Source organism: Panulirus ornatus, chromosome 68, assembly GCF_036320965.1.
Source record: "Panulirus ornatus isolate Po-2019 chromosome 68, ASM3632096v1, whole genome shotgun sequence".
In the NCBI taxonomy this organism is placed as follows: Eukaryota; Metazoa; Arthropoda; class Malacostraca; order Decapoda; family Palinuridae; genus Panulirus; species Panulirus ornatus.
The window spans coordinates 9,131,687-9,149,105 of NC_092291.1; the positions used below are offsets into that span (position 1 = coordinate 9,131,687).

At 38.3% G+C, this 17,419-nt stretch overlaps 2 protein-coding genes across 6 annotated transcripts in view; one reads left to right on the forward strand and one right to left on the reverse strand.

Annotated features, from left to right (window-relative positions):
* mRpL48 (mitochondrial ribosomal protein L48) overlaps positions 1–4,546 on the forward strand; it is a 49,832-nt gene extending 45,286 nt beyond the window's left edge. For both annotated transcript variants that reach the window (XM_071659403.1, XM_071659404.1), the window contains exon 7: positions 109–4,546. The gene's annotated coding sequence lies outside the window, so the exon portion shown is untranslated. The remainder of the gene's footprint in view (positions 1–108) is intronic.
* Positions 4,547–9,922: 5,376 nt separating this feature from the next.
* pall (F-box protein pallbearer) overlaps positions 9,923–17,419 on the reverse strand; it is a 29,428-nt gene continuing 21,931 nt past the window's right edge. For all 4 annotated transcript variants that reach the window (XM_071659396.1, XM_071659398.1, XM_071659397.1 and 1 more), the window contains 2 exons: positions 15,083–15,301; positions 9,923–11,381 (listed from right to left, as the gene is read on the reverse strand). In XM_071659396.1, coding sequence (XP_071515497.1) covers positions 10,977–11,381; positions 15,083–15,301 — 624 coding nt within the window. In that variant the 3' untranslated portion in view covers positions 9,923–10,976. The remainder of the gene's footprint in view (positions 11,382–15,082; positions 15,302–17,419) is intronic.

The window sequence follows — 17,419 nt, forward strand, 5'->3', positions numbered from 1 at the left end:
AAGAAGGTAGTTCACTTTTCTTTTATCAGATATTTGAGGGACACATTTAAGTTACTTTGGATACTGATGATTAGAGGGTGCCTGAGGAAAATGACGTTAATTTTGCAGGTTGTTAATTACAAGGTGTGGTCTGGTTGGTGTGACTGTTGCACCATGACCTTGGACCAGTGTGTTATACTGAGGACAGTGTCTGGTCTGTTGAAGTGACTCTTACACATCCTCAATCCAGTTTAGGGGTGAACTCAACATCATGATGTAAAGCTCAAAACAAACTGGTATGTAAAAATGAAAAAAAAAGTTTTTTTTTTTTTAATGTTAAAACTCTAATACTCATAAAATTAAATACAGCTGTTATATTGAAGTATGTGTATAATGAAACTGATGAATATTGAACGTAAATTAACAGAAATATGCTGATAGCAATAATCGGAGTTTTCTTTGATGAAGCAATTTAACATGCTTTTGTGGACAAAAAATTCATTATTATTAACCCAATTTCATTGTTTTAGTTGGGCAGTGAAACAGAATATTTGTTTCATTTGCCAACAATGTAAATCGCTTAGTTAAATCATGATTAAGTTTTGTATAATTGTATAGCTTGTGTCACTTCTGTCTCTCCCCATTTTATCATCTTCCTAAAACACTGATACATGTTTATAATGATGAAATTTTTTTCTTCAAAAACACATTGTTTCATTGAAAAGAAAAAAAAAAAAACTTTTTTTTCTTAAAGAGGTGAGAGGACACAGCCAGCAGAGGCTCTAATCAAGGCCATCTCAGAGTTGACTTTCTAAAGAAGGAGAATGGGGCCAAGTGAGGATGTTCCCTCCTAGGCTCAGTTCTCTGTTCTTAACGCTACCTCGCTAATATGGGAAATGGTGAAGATATACATAGATGTGTGTGTGTGTATGTATATTGATAGGTGTATTTTATCCCTGGGGATAGGGGAGATAGAATACTTCCCACGTATTCCCTGTGTGTCGTAGAAGGCAACTAAAAGGGAAGGGAGCAGGTGGCTGGAAATCCTCCCCTCTCAATTTTTTTAATTTTCCAAAAGAAAGAACAGAGAAGGGGGTCAGGTGAGGATATTTCCTCAAAGGCCCAGTCCTCTGTTCTTAACGCTACCTCGCTAATGCGGGAAATGGCAAATAGTATAAAAAAGAAAAAAAAAATATGTATATATATATATGTGTGTGTGTATATGAACAGATGGGCCATTCTTCGTCCATTTCCTGGCGCTACCTTGCTGATGTGGGAAACAGCGATTAATATAATAATATATATCTTAGCCTGTGCCAGGTACCCATTTTATCAACCAACCCCTTGGGGTGGATGAACAGCTGGATTGATTGGACCAACTGCTGCAACCAGGAGTCGAACTTATTTGCTCAACCGTGGCAGCCCGTTAGTGTGTCAGTCAGGAATGTTAGCCCTACACCACAGAAGTAGGTATTAAAAAATGGTCACTGATCTCATGAGAAACACTTCTTTAAATCAGTTATATTGTTTTATAAGAGTATGACCAGTTTTTCGTGATTTGATAAAAAATCCAAAACAGGAGTAAAATTTTATAAAATTTTCATCTTTACTTTCAAGGAATTTGTAATTTGCTATCCCCAAATTCTGGATGTGCACCTGCACCTGGTTTTGCCGATTTCACTGCCATGAAGAAGAAATTGGCCTCAACTGGGCTGTACTAATGGTACACCCTAAATCAGCATCTCCATTATTAAGCGTAGGTAGTAGTTGGTAGACAGCCACCAACCAGGGAGGTATATTATCTGTGCTACCCACCTGGGTAGTGAGAGGGTTAACAACAGCTATGTTGTGAGCCAGCACTTCAGTGGTTGTCATATGTTGCACTCCTTTGACCCAGGTAGCTGTCTTTTCCTTCTGCCTCACCTACATGTGGACTGTTAGCCTTCTGATCACAACCACAGAATCTCTCCTTGTCACCCTTATCACTGCCTTGTTGCAAAATGGTAGGAGTAATAGATAAAGTAGTAGGTAAGAGCATTAGGTAGAAATAGTAGGTTGGATCATTAGGCAAGAATATTAGGTTGAAACATCAGCTATAATTAGTTGGTATGAACATAAGGTAGGAGCCTCTGAAAACACTGCACTAGAGTTGCCTTGTGCCAGTGCTTTGTAAAAGGTGAGGCATGAAGGCTAAGAAGTGGCACTGGAGTTCACTAGTTATGGAGACTGTTGTCATGGCTACCCCATTGAATCTGGGCCACAAACTGTGATACTTCCAGTAATGACTGCAGTTGGCAGTACTCAAGATAGACATCTGTGTACTTTGATATACTGCCAATCTAGACGCTGGTCACACTCAAGAGGGGACTGATGTCTAGTTTGTGGAGGAAATGTCACAACTAGTGACTACCTAAAATTTCTGGAATGTATTTAATATGTTTGACTGTCTTCTATCTATCCATATCTCTGATGCCTGTTCCCTTTGGAAACTCCCTCAAGGGGTGGCCAAGGCAAAAGAGCTTCCATAACTGGAGATCTCCAGTGCCGCTTCTTTGCCTTTTAGTGCCTCACCCTTAACAGGCCACTGGCAGAGAGCAACTCTAGTGCAATGTTTCTAGAGGCTCTTAACTTGGTTTTTTTTTTATCAAGTACTACTATCTAACGCTCACACCTAAAAGTGTTCCAGTTACCTATTTTACTTAATGCTACTATCTAATGTTCCTTCTTACTACTATCTATTGCTCCTACTATTTTGCATAAGGGCAGGGCTTGCACATATTGCTCACCACAGAAAAATCTAGAGTTGTGAAGAACGAGTTGCTCGAGTTATGTTTTGTCAAGTGTTATGTGTGACAAGGAGAGATTATACATTTGTGAACAGAATCCCAGCAGTCCTTATTCCACCTTTGTGTGGAATAATCCCCAGGTTCAAGCTTGCCTTCTTAAATTTCTATTCTTTAGTGGTGGGGGGAGCCTTTAATAAAAACAAAGTAAATGACCTCTATGTTGCTCAGTGTTACATTGGTAAAACCCACATAAATCAAGTGTGTCCCAAGATAACACTCACAATTATAGACACTGAATGCTCTGAAATTAATGTTTTGCACTCTTTCACCAATCAGTTCAAGTAGTCACTCTGTTACCTTTATCACATGAAAACTTGGCCCCAAGTTGCAGCCTTAAGTGCCACTTCAGCTTCCCTTTCCTAGAACTAAGACAGACTAAGGGCCTCTTCTGTTCTGGACAATAAAATCTAAGAGCCCCATTTAACAGCTGGTCCTCTTAACTAGCCCACATCTTTGAAGCTGTCCTCCCTCAGCTCAAAATATAAGTGCCCTTAAAGTCTTATTTACAATTGGTCTTTTCTCACCCTTTATATGCCATTTATGATTTTTATCTGACATTTGGTCCTACATTTCTTAGAATTAAATTAATTTCCCCCATAAATGCAAACAAAGTCAATCCATTCACTTATCTTGAGCAAACTATGTAAATATTATATTACTAATATAACTATCATGCAAAATTTATATTTATTTTGCTTTGTCGCTGTCTCCCATGTTAGCGAGGTAGCGCAAGGAAACAGACAAAAGAATGGCCCAACCCACCCACTTACACATGTATATACATACACGTCCACACACGCAGATATACATACCTATACATCTCAATGTACACATATATATACACACACAGACATATACATATATACACATGTACATAATTCATAGTCTGCCTTTATTTATTCTCAATCGCCACCTCGCCACACATGAAATAACAACTCCCTCCCCCCTCATGTGTGCGAGGTAGCGCTAGGAAAAGATAACAAAGGCCCCATTTATATGTATATGTATACATAAAAAATGTGGAAAGGGAGCTGTGGTTTCGGTGCATTATTACATGACAGCTAGAGACTGAGTGTGAATGAATGGGGCCTTTGTTGTCTTTTCCTAGCGCTACCTCACACACATGAGGGGGGAGGGAGTTGTTATTCCATGTGTGGCGAGGTGGCAATGGGAATAAATAAGGGCAGACTATGAATTATGTACATGTGTATATATGTATATGTCTGTGTGTGTATATATATGTACACTGAGATGTATAGGTATGTATATTTGCGTGTGTGGACGTATATGTATATACATGTGTATGTGGGTGGGTTGGGCCATTCTTTCGTCTGTTTCTTTGCGCTACCTTGCTAACGCGGGAGACAGCGACAAAGCAAAATAATATAATATAACATACAAAAAAAATGTTAAACACAGCACAATAATTTAATAATGAAGTATATGGAAAGCAAATCACCATTCAGCATGCCATCTTCAACAATAGAAATGAGAGAGAACTATGAAAAATGTTTGAACAAACAATACAGCTGCCAAGAGTATTAGCAAATTCACCATTAGATTTGTCTTTCATACATTTTTATAACTTACAATTAAATCATAAGCCAATACTCAGCTGCAAGTATATTTTTCATGAATAAGTAATATAAAATTTTATTAGCAGCTTTTAGTTATTCACAATTATTTAGACTAATTCTGACATATTTACAAATCATATGACACAATAAAACCTTTCCATATAGCAGGTAGTACATGTATTGCTTAAAAATTATAACCAATGGCTATGCATTTGTAAATAATGAAACTAAAAGATAACCAGGAAAAAATATATGAATATTTCCAAAGGAAATGCTGCCCGAGACAGAATGGGTTCTTAGGTTTGAGTCATGTATTACAAATCTGAACTTTAGAGTTAGGGCAGGCATTGGTTATGACAAAACGGACATAAGGATCTACTTTCTTTTCTTGGACTGCCACAAAGCTTTGGAGACCGTCCTCCAAAAGAATCTGATAAAAAAAATTGAGCCACAGGGAAGTATAAAAGGAAGACTTCTTTGTTTAAAAATTTCTAAAATGGATGCATGTTATAGATACTTTCTCAAAATCCTAAGTGTAACCAATAGGGTCCTACACTGCTGTCTTAAGGGCATTGCTATTTCTGGTTTATGTAAACAACTTGTCCAGAGGACTGGAATCATACCTGAGTATGCATGGGAAAGAGGCTAAAATTATGAGAAATTAGGTGTTGGTAGGTTTGTGAAACCCCTAACAAGACCCATACAACCTCTAGCTGTGGTCAAGTACATGTTAATAAAGATCAACCAAAGTATATGTAAGTAAATGATGGGAAAAAGAGGAAGGAGACCTCATTATAACAACCATCTTGCAAGACATAAATTGCAGGAATCAACATGTGAAAGGGACTTAGGGGAGGTTAGAGTAATATGCCTATCCCTAGATCATCACATCAGGAAGACTTTGAAAGTATAAATTATCAGTAAACATTAAAATCACCTTCATATAGAATGACATAGATATGTTTAAAGGACATAACAGACACAAACCATAGTATACAGCACCAGCTTGGTAACCCCACTTGAGCAGACACAAAGACCTACAAAAGGTCCAGATGTGGGCAACAGGGACTGCAATAAGTAAAGGAAGTAAGCTACATCAAAAGGCAAGCAGCTATGGAATTACCAACACTTGGAGAAATATAAGAGGGGGAACATTATGGCACCATACCAGTTCCTGACCTGATCTGATGAAATGACCATTAAACAATTCTTTAGAACATAAATGCCAGGCTAAGATGACAACAGGAAATTATGGAAGAACAGTTACTAAAGATGTCACAAAGTAACCTTTATGGTTGAGAGAATATATGGATTTTTGAGTTTTTGAAATATGTAAAGCACTACAACTTATTCGTTATTCAGTGTTATTTAACATAAAGTACCTAAAAACTAATGCAAGAGAATTATATGTTTTAGCTTTCCTTAAAAAAATTCATCAATCTGGTTGTTACCAGTTTTTCCAATACTTTTTTTTTGCATTCTATTCAGTTTCAAATCGGAGTTTTTTAAGCATTTTGTTTGTACATGTTCAACAACAGCCCTGATATTGCAGGTGTCCAATACTGGGTTAGGTCACAACTCCAGTACAATATGACCAAACTTGTCAACAAAAATTGTCTCCAAATGGCAATTTCTATTGAAAGAGGAAGGCCATAAATCACTGCTCGAAGCATTACTGACTACATGTTTGCCTATATCATCATTAACATATACATCTCTCATTCAACTACCAAATACTCACAGCTCTACCAATTCCAGCTTACTAAATTAATTCCTAAACCTTAAAATATCCTGAAAACATTTAAAGCCTATTTCATTCTACCAGATAATACTTTCATCAGAAATTGTTTAACCATTAACCAATTCTGCTAACATTATTTGCCAATACCACCATAAACATTCAAAAATGACAAAATCACCATGACAATTAGGTCTGATGATTACTGTTAGTTACAAGTCACCTAGATTACTGCCTTTGTCCCAAAGATACAATAACTGAACCAGATATTAAACTCACCACATTGTGTAATTCATGATCAAATAACCAAGTTCCTTAGTTTGGATATGATCCCACAAATCATTAAATTCATCACGATCATTAACCACTTTTACAGTTACAAATTTTACCTACAAAGCTAATGAATTCATTTCTGAACTTAAGATTCAGTTTTCACCAATGAAAGTGTTCCTACTGGCAAACTTTACCATCTCACAAAATGCCTGCATTACAGACAAGAAATTCCATAAAAAAGATCCAAGAGTCTTCCTTTCTACACAACTCAATTTTATATTTTTATGTACTAACTTGCTGGTGAATGAAAATTAGCCTTTCCTAGAACAACAAATTTATCCTAGGAACCCAAATATGCATTTATACTATTATTATATAATCCCAGAGCCTCTTTTATTGGGCTTCTGCAGCTTTGAGGCTATGCTATAAATCAGAAGCAGGGAAACAATGGAGTTTTTGGGAGTGAAAAGTTCCATAACAGTACTACCTTGTCGAAGGATTATTTTTCTTATTCACTGTTTCCCAAGTCATAGAAGTAGCACCAGGAAATAGACGAAGGATGGCCCATCCACTCATATACATAAATGCCCCTACACATATGTGTACATATCAACATATATATACATGTACATATTCATGCTTGCCTTCATCTGTTTCCAGTGCTACCCTGCCCTACAGGAAACAGCATTGCTACCTGCTGCTTCAGCAAGGTAGCACCAGGAAAACAGACAAAAAAAATAAAGCCACATTCATTCACTCTGTCTAAAGCTCTCATGTGTAATGCACCAAAACCACAGCTCCCTATCCACATCCAGGCCCCTTTCCATAGTTTACCCCAGATGCTTCACATGCCCTGGTTCAGTCCACTGACAGCACATCAACCCCAGTATACCACATCGTTCCATTTCGCTCTATTCCTTGTATGCCTCTCACCCTCCAGTATATTCAGGCCCCGATCGCTCAAAATCTTTTTCACTCCATCCTTCCACCTCCAATTTGGTCTCCTGCTTCTTGCTCTCTCCACCTATGACACTTATATCCTCTCTGTCAATCTTTCCTCACTCATTCTCTCCCTATGTCCAACCATTTCAACACACCCTCTTCTGCTCTCTCAACCACACTCTTGGAAAGGTCTGTGGGGCCTGGATGTGGTTTTGGTGCATTACACATGACAGCTAGAAACTGAGTGTGAACGAATGTGGCCTTTTGTCTGTTTTCCTGGCACTACCTTGCTGAAGCAGTGGATAGTGATGCAGTTTTCCTGAGGGGAGGGAAGTGACAGAAATGGATGAAGGCAAGCAAGTATATTCAAATATGTACATGTGTATGTATGTAATGTCTGCATATGTATATGTTTGTATGTGGGCATTTATGTATATCTATATGTGTATATGAGTGAATTCTCACACTGCAAAGGTTGGTGACTGAGTTTGGAAAAGTGTGTGAAAGGAGAAAGTTGAGAGTAAATGTGCTTAAGAGCAAGGTTATTAGGTTCAGTAGGGTTGAGGGACAAGTTAACTGGGATGTAAGTCTGAATGGAGAAAAATTGGAGGAAGTGAAGTGTTTTAGATATCTGGGAGTGGACTTAGCAGCAGATGGAACTACAGAAGCAAAAGTGAGTCACAGGGTGAGGGAGAGGGCAAAGCTTCTGGGAGCGATGAAGAATGTGTGAAAAGAGAGAACATTATCTTGGAGAGCAAAAATGGGTATGTTTGAAGGAATAGTAATTCCAACAATGTTATATGGTTGAGAGGCATGGGCCATAGATAGGGTTATACGGAGGAGGATGGATGTGTTCAAAATGAAATGTTTGAAAACAATATGTGGAGTGAGGTGGTTTGATCGAGAAAGTAATGTAAGGGTAAGAGACATGTGTAGAAATAAAGAGTATGGTTGAGAGAGCAGAAGAGGGTATGTTGAGATGGTTTGGACATATGGAGAGAATGAGCAAGGAAAGATTGACAAAGAGGATATAAGTGTCAGAGGTGGAGGGAACAAGGAGAAGCAGGAGACCAAATTGGAGGTGGAAGGATGGAGTGAAAAAGATTTAGAGTGATCGAGGCCTGAACATACAGGAGGGTGAGAGGCATGCACGGAATAGAGTGAATTGGAATGATGTGGTATACCAGGGTAGATGTGCTGTTAATGGACTGAACCAGGGCATGTAAAACATCTGGGGTAAATCATAGAAAGGTCTGTCGGGCCTGGATGTGGATAGGGAATTATGGTTTCAGTGCATTACACGACAGTTAAAAACTGAGTGTGAATGAATGTGGCCTTTTTTCGTCTGTTTCCTGGCGCTACCTCACTGAAGCAGGGGGTGGTGATGCACAGCGAATAGATAAAGGCAAGTGAGTATGAATATGTACGTGTATATATGTACACGGATGTGTATGTATATGTATGTATATTGTGCATATTGATGTGTATGTATGGGTTTATGTGTATGTGTATATGAGTGGATGGGTCTTTCTTTGTCTGTTTCCTGGCACTATCTGTGACACATCAGGCGGCAATCAAGTACAATAAATAAATTATATTTATTTCATCTGTTGTACTTGACCGATGCTTCCCATGTCAGCAAGGTAGTGCCTGGAAACAGACAAAGAAAGACTTGTCCACCCACATACACATATATAATACAAACAGCCATATATATATATATATATATATATATATATATACACATGTACATATTCATACTTGCTTACCTTCATCTATTCCCAGCACCACCCCCCACACAGGAAACAGCATTGCCATCCCCTGCATCAACGAGGTACCACCAGGAAAACAGACACAAAAAGGCTACACTCAGTCTCTAGCTGTCATTAATAATGCACCAAAACCAAAATTCCCCATCCAAATCCATGCCCCACAGACCTTTCTATGATTTATCTCAGACGTTTCACATGCCCTGGGATGGTCCATTAAAAGCACAAAACCCCGGTACATCAAATTGTTCCAATTCACTCTTCTTTGCACACCTCTCACCCTTCTGCATGTTCAGGCCCTGATAGCTCAAAATCTTTTTCACTCCATTCTTCCACCTCCAATTTATTCTGGTTCTCCTTGTTCCCTCCACCTTTGACACATATATCCTTTTTGTCAACCTTTCTTCACTCATTCTCTCCATATGTCCAAACCATTTCAACACACCCTCTTCTGCTCTCTCAACCACACTTTTTTATTACCAAACCTCTCTCTTACCCTTATTGTGGTCGTTTACTGTGTTTATGGATAGGGTGCAAAGCATCTTGAAGCAAGAAGCAGATCTATAGTATGAATGGGTTGGGGAGGTGAATCAGTTACTCTATGCAGATGATAGATCTCTGGTAGCAGACTCCAAAGAGATGTTCCAACACCTGATGACAAAGTTTTGGGGTGTGCAGTAAGAAGTTTGTAATTGAACAAAAGTAAAGTCATAAGGTGTAGCAAAGAGAGACAAGATAGTTTTAAAGTAAGTGTAAATGAGAAAAGACCTGGAGAAAATGGATGTTAACAATAATATCTAAAAGTGAAAGTTTTGTAATTTACATGTTAACAAAATTAACTGTATATCAGGGAAGGTGGACATTATATGGGAAATTTTCCTAAGGTTTTATACAAATGAGTATCTGGAAAGCAATCAGAGATGACCAAGCCACAATTTCTGTTTTAACACTGTGCTGTATATATTAATACTGAACATATCTGTTGTTTTAACTTATAAAACATTTCAATGTGAAACCCTTCTAGTTTATCACACAGGTGTATAAACCATGCCAAGTGAGCAATAATATAACATTTACACACCACAACCAACCTGGTGATCTGGTATTAGCAAACAACAAACATTCTATTTTAGGGTTTCCTCTTGCTTCTAACTTTGAATTTTTTCCTACAATTCTATTACTATTTTCTACCCCATGTAAAATTTCTGATGCAATTATTTTTCCAACACACTTTGTTTATAGTGCAAGAAGGAGGAAGAAAACTGATTTTTCTATTTTGGCTGCAAATCCAACTGGCAAAATTACTCACTAAGTTCTTCAAGCACTGTTACTAGGTTTACGACACCTGAAGATAAGGGCAAGACTGATGGTGAAAAATGTCTGAGGATAACTCAAAAAGGCCACCTCTTTCCAAATGAAAGAAAGGACCACATGATCTGAACTGAAAAACAATTCATTGAATTAATTGTGCTAAAGCAGATGGGCAATGTTGAGACTCGGCAATGAACATGCACGTTCAGTCTCAAGGTTTGCTGAGCAATATTTGCACTATTATTAAAAGTGGTAAATCAGTCATCTTAATATCTCAGACTAAACTAACCCTTCTCCCCTGTAGGGTGCCACCCTATGGAAGTACATAATCAAGAAAATAATTCTGTTTAACAAACTGAGTCCTGTACTGCTGGGATGCAGTTGCTCGTAATATATACTTAAATCAGTGTCATCCTGACAACTTTTACAGAACAACAAACATTTTAAGAGATTAAATAATATGTAACATGTTAAAAACATGAAAATTAAGACATACTGTGGCTATATACATATTTTACATAAAAACTAACAATAACATCTTTTACATCTTTGTCCACTTTTTCTGAGCTATATCTTCATTTCCCTCATCTTCAGATAATTTTCTCTTTCTATTCTTCTTTCCATGAGACTTACCACATGAGGTTCCAGCTTCATCACTGATCTCTGAGGTGGATACTGACTTCATTGACTGAGAGGTGTGTGATGTAGCCTCCTGCAGTGGAGCTGAAGACTGTGAAAATGTTCCATGTCCACTTGCTACAAACCCAGCTGAAGGGCTTACAGCACGAGTGGAATATATTGAAGTGGTAGGTGATGGTTCAGTAGCTGGGGACATGCTGAGAGCTAATCCACTTGAGGAATAAGCAGCCAGTGGTGTTGATGTAAGATATGCTGGTGATGGTAACTGTGCTGGAGCTAAATTGACTGGGAGTAAACTGGGCTGCATCTGCAAAGGAATTTTTGGATTATAAGTTATTATTTTCTGCGCTTGGTCAATGCGCATGCTAGAGATACAAAACCACATCTATTAAAGAGAAAGGAAGCATGAAATTCTATAATAGGGGAACAACAAGCTAAAAGTTTGTTTACCTCTCCTTAAAAAATCACTTAACAAAAGCTTCAAAAGTGAGAGATGTGTAAGACAGAAAAAACATTCATGAGCAAATGACATGACTAAAGATACTGGTGGTGGGCTGAGGTAATGACGAGAGTCAACTCGAAAGCAATAAAACAACCAGTGCACTGCCCTACTAATATGCAAAGTTTATATGTCTGTTCAGCACTAAATACGATTAGTTTACTTTTTCCCCAGACAGGAATGAAAAACTTTTGAGATACTTTGAAAGTGCCTAGTCCAGGGGACTACCCTAAACTTACAGGCTCAGTCAATTAAGGTTTAAGAGTATCTGAGTAGTTGGAAAACTTGCAATTTATGAATTGGAAGATAAAATTAGTGGCATTCTGTTCAGAAGCATACAGTCTCTCTTTGTCATACATAACACTTGCCGACACTATACTCACACAGCTTGTTCTTCGTAACTCAGATTTTCTTGTGGTGAGCACTATGTGCTACCCCGGCCATTTGGCAAAATGGTAGGAACAATAGATAGAAGTGGCAGGTAGGAGCTTTAGGTAGAAACATAAGGTAGAAGTAGATGGTAAGAACACTGGGTGGGAGCATTAGGTAGTCAGCAGGAACATTACATAGGAGCCTCTACAAACATTATACTCGACTTGCCCTATGCCAGTGGGCTGTTAAGGGTTAAGCACTAAAGGATAAGAAGCACACTGGAGTCAAAGGCATACGTTCAAATCCTGGTTGAGAAAGTCGGTCCACATTCAACCAAGATGTTCATCTGCCCCTAAGGGTTAGTCGATAAAATGGGTACCTGGCTCAGGCAGGGGTATATATATATTTTTTATATATATATATATATATATATATATATATATATATATATATATGTATTTGTTTTGGGGTGGTGTGGTCGCGTGGAGAGAGTGAGTGAGGAAAGATTGACCCACATATATAGATATATATTTCATACTATTCGCCATCTCCCCCGTTAGCAAGGTAGCGTTACGAACAGAGGACTGAGCCTTTGAGGGAAATCCTCACTTGGGCCCCCTTCTCTGTTCTTTCTTTTGGAAAATTAAAAACGAGAGGGGAGGATTTCCAGCCCCCCGCTCTCTCCCCTTTTAGTCGCCTTCTACGACACGCAGGGAATACGTGGGAAGTATTCTTTCTCCCCTATCCCCAAGGATAATATATATATATATATATATATATATATATAGATATGTCTCCATGGTTGTTTAATTTGTTTATGGATGGGGTTGTTAGGGAGGTGAATGCAAGAGTTTTGGAAAGAGGGGCAAGTATGAAGTCTGTTGTGGATGAGAGAGCTTGGGAAGTGAGTCAGTTGTTGTATGCTGATGATACAGTGCTGGTGGCTGATTCATGTGAGAAACTGCAGAAGCTGGCGACTGAGTTTGGTAAAGTGTGTGACAGAAGAAAGTTAAGAGTAAATGTGAATAAGAGCAAGGTTATTAGGTACGGTAGGGTTGAGGGTCAAGTCAATTGGGAGGTAAGTTTGAATGGAGAAAAACTGGAGGAAGTAAAGTGTTTTAAAATATCTGGAAGTGGATCTGGCAGCGGATGGAACCATGGAAGCGGAAGTGGATCATAGGGTGGGGGAGGGGGCGAAAATTCTGGGAGCCTTGAAGAATGTGTGGAAGTTGAGAACATTATCTCGGGAAGCAAAAATGGGTATGTTTGAAGGAATAGTGGTTCCAACAATGTTGTATGGTTGCGAGGCGTGGGCTATGGATAGAGTTGTGCGCAGGAGGGTGGATGTGCTAGAAATGAGATGTTTGAGGACAATGTGTGTTGTGAGGTGGTTTGATCGAGTAAGTAACGTAAGGGTAAGAGAGATGTGTGGAAATAAAAAGAGCGTGGTTGAGAGAGCAGAAGAGGGTGTTTTGAAATGGTTTGGGCACATGAAGAGAAAGAGCGAGGAAAGATTGACCAAGAGGATATATGTGTCGGAGGTGGAGGGAACGAGGAGAAGTGGGAGAGCAAATTGGAGGTGGAAAGATGGAGTGAAAAAGATTTTGTGTGATCGGGGCCTGAACATGCAGGAGGGTGAAAGGAGGGCAAGGAATAGAGTGAATTGGATCAATGTGGTATACCGAGGTTGACGTGCTGTCAGTGGATTGAATCAGGGCATGTGAAGCGTCTGGGGTAAACCATGGAAAGCTGTGTAGGTATGTATATTTGCGTGTGTGGACGTATGTATATACATGTGTATGGGGGTGGGTTGGGCCATTTCTTTCGTCTGTTTCCTTGCACTACCTCGCAAACGCGGGAGACAGCGACAAAGCAAAAATATATATATATATATATATATATATATATATATATATATATATATATATATATATATATATATATATATATATATATTAGAAATTTAAAGACGGGGGAGGGTGGATGTGTTGGAAATGAAATGTTTTGAGGACAATATGTAGTGTGAGGTGGTCTGATCGAGTAAGTAATGAAAGAGTAAGAAAGATGTGTGGAAAAAAAGAGTGTGGTTGAGAGTGCAGAAGAGGGTGTGTTGAAATGGGATGGATGTAAGGAGAGAATGAGGGAGGAAAGATTGGCAAAGAGGATATATAAGTCAGAGGTGGAGGGAACAAGGAGAAGCGGGAGACCAAAGTGGAGGTGGAAGGATATATATTCCCTGCGTGTTGTAGAAGGCAACTAAAAGGGAAGGGAGCGGGGAGCTGGAAATCCTCCACTCTCATTTTTTTTTAATTTTCCAAAAGAATGAAGAGAAGGGGGCCAGGTGAGGATATTCCCTTAAAGGCCCAGTCCACTGTTCTTAACGCTACCTCGCTAATGCGGGAAATGGCGAATAGTATGAAAGAAAAAAAGAAAAAGATATAAATTAAAATATTAATTTTATTCATTATTTTACTTTGTCGCTGTCTTCCGTGTTAGCGCAAGGAAACAGACGAATGGCCCAACCTACCCACATACACATGTATATACATACACGTCCACACACACACATACACATACCTATACATTTCTACATATCCATATATATATATATATTTTTTTTTCTTCATACTATTCACCATTTCCCGCGTTAGCGAGGTAGCGTTAAGAACAGAGAACTGAGCCTTTGAGGGAATATCCTCACCTGGCCCCCTTCTCTGTTTCTTCTTTTGGAAAATTAAAAACGAGAGGGGAGGATTTCCAGCCCCCCGCTCCCGTCCCTTTTAGTCGCCTTCTACGACACGCAGGGATTACGTGAGAAGTATTCTTTGTCCCCTATCTCCAGGGATATATATATATATATATATATATATATATATATATATATATATATATATATATACACGACATATACATATATACACATGTACATAAATCATACATGCTGCCTCATTCATTTCCGTCACCACCCCATCACACATAAAATGACAACCCCCTCCCTCCACACATGCACGAGGTAGTGCTAGGAAAAGACAACAAAGGCCACATTTGTTCACACTCAGTTCTGGAAAGTTTTGCGGGGCATGGATGTGGAAAGGGAGCTGTGGTTTCGGTACATTATACATGAGCATAAAATTTACCATATTGGCTGGTACAAAGAGGGTGGACCCGATGGCAGGAGCTGTTAGGCCATGTGATGCATAGAACTGCTGATTCTTGTCTTCCCTCTGCCAGTTTCCACTAGCTCTCTTACTGCCGCTGCTGATGCCTGAGCTTCTGTTACATTCTTCTTTCAGGCGTGCCATCTCTGCTTGCAACTCACTAAAATGCTGATCGTACTCAATGAGTTTGCGACTGACCTGAAAATATTATATTAAATGGCTACAATAATGTATTCCTGTTATTCATCTCAATACAAATATGAAAAAAGATCCCCTCAGCAGCAACTATGATAAAAAATTCACAATACAGTAAATTTACAAAAGATTAGTGGATGCCATGAGAGAATGAGGGTGTCTTGACGATTTTTGCACTTGGTCAAATAAGTAGTGGAGAAAGTTGTAAGAAAGATAGTATGTGAAATATCTAGGAATTTAGAAATGACATATGACAAAGCTGACAAAAACATGTTGAAGAAGTTTTAACTCCATGGACTGCATTTAAGGCTTCTAAAGACATCATGAACTTTAACAGAAAACATGTTTGCATGTATATACATGTGTATGTGGGTGGGTTCAGCCATTCCTCGTCTGTTTCCTTCTGCTACCTCGCTAATGCGGGAGACGGCGATTGAGTATACTAAATATAAATAGGTTTGCAGGAGAGTAAATAATGGTGTGATGAGAGGGTTTTAAAAAAATGTGGGAGAACATAAAAGATGTGTAACATCATCATCTTTTCATGTTTTTCATGGTTGGGGTATTGTGCAAGATGAAAAAAGACAGGTGACTGTCATGAATTTCAGAATGATAAAAGAGAAGTTATTGAAATAATTGTGAAAAGATGATGTTCAATTGAATAATTCTAAAGAATTAGCTGGAAGTCACAATGAAATATCAGTTTGGATGGAGAAAAATTGTCAGTTTAAATATTTGGAAATGACGATCAGTATGGACTGTACAAAAAAAACCTGCAGCTCTCAGCAGTTTTGCATGGAAAAAGAATTTACAGTGTACAGAAAACTTTAAAGGACAGGATGTATTTATGTGAGGAGTGTGTAACAAGCTAGCATGATGCTGTGCTTGTCACAACTCCAATGAAAAGATGAAAAACCTTTGTTTCCTAGGAGAGCATAATTATCATAGGATCAGCAGAGATCCATAATTTAAGTAATACAGCTGGATTAGGAGAAGAGATAAAGAATGAAATAATGCAAAATATATACAATGAGAAGAAATTATAAGACTTAAGGATGAAAAAAAAATCATGAAGGTATAGTTAGCCTGGCAGATAACATTAAAGTAAAAATGTAATTCAAGGAGTTATGGATGGCCTGACAGATAACATTAAAATAAAAATTTTCTGTTTTCATATAGCAGTAGGTATACAAGTTTCACAGATCTGAAATGCTTAGAACCAAGAAGTCCTTAGAGAGTCAATAAATTTGGAAAGACGATCATTTTGGAAACTCGATACATTCATTTGAAGAACCTATATAATAAACTGTATCAACAGTTTTTAGTGTAAAACAAATTGTAGTATGTAACTGTCTACAACTAAACTTATTTCATCCTCCTACTCTCACACAATTAATTTTGCAAATTACCTTTCAGTATTTCATCCTTATACTTACCATGTGTTGTAATTAATGTCATCTTCTGAGCAGCAGGCAGTTACCAAATACTGTATGGGCCATGTAAACTGCCATCAACCCTACCACATACTGCAACTCAAACATTTGCCATAATGCCCCATATTTCCTTATTTACTCATGATTTATGTGGAAAAAAAATATACCTGTAATAAAAGAAACTGATAATAAAGGATCATTAGCCCTATACCATGAACTAAAATACTGTATAAAACACACACTCCTCTGCCCACTCATACTGTCACCAAGTTTACTTTCAGGTACAATCAAATGACTGCTTTGCAATAGTGTCCAGTTTTTAGTAATACAGTAGTTGTAGTATAGCAATAAAACAAAAACAAAAATCATTGTTTTATAAATAGCAAACCAGACAGGTGAGAGGTATGGAAGTAGTGACTAGTATACCTATCTCCCCTCTAAACACCCACTTCCAGAGCACACCTTATACAAACAGCAACATTTAGGTGCCTCTGGTATGGCTGACTGCTTTGCACAATCTTCAGCTACACAACATTCACAGTAAGGTGATTGCAAATAATAGAAGAAAAAAACTGTAATACGTTCAGGGAGGAGGAGGTTTACCAGTAATAGTGGTGGTGAGGGGGAGCTTTGTTTTCAGTGGTTGGTAGTGAAGTCAGGATGAGAGGAGGAGGAAGTTTGCCAGTGG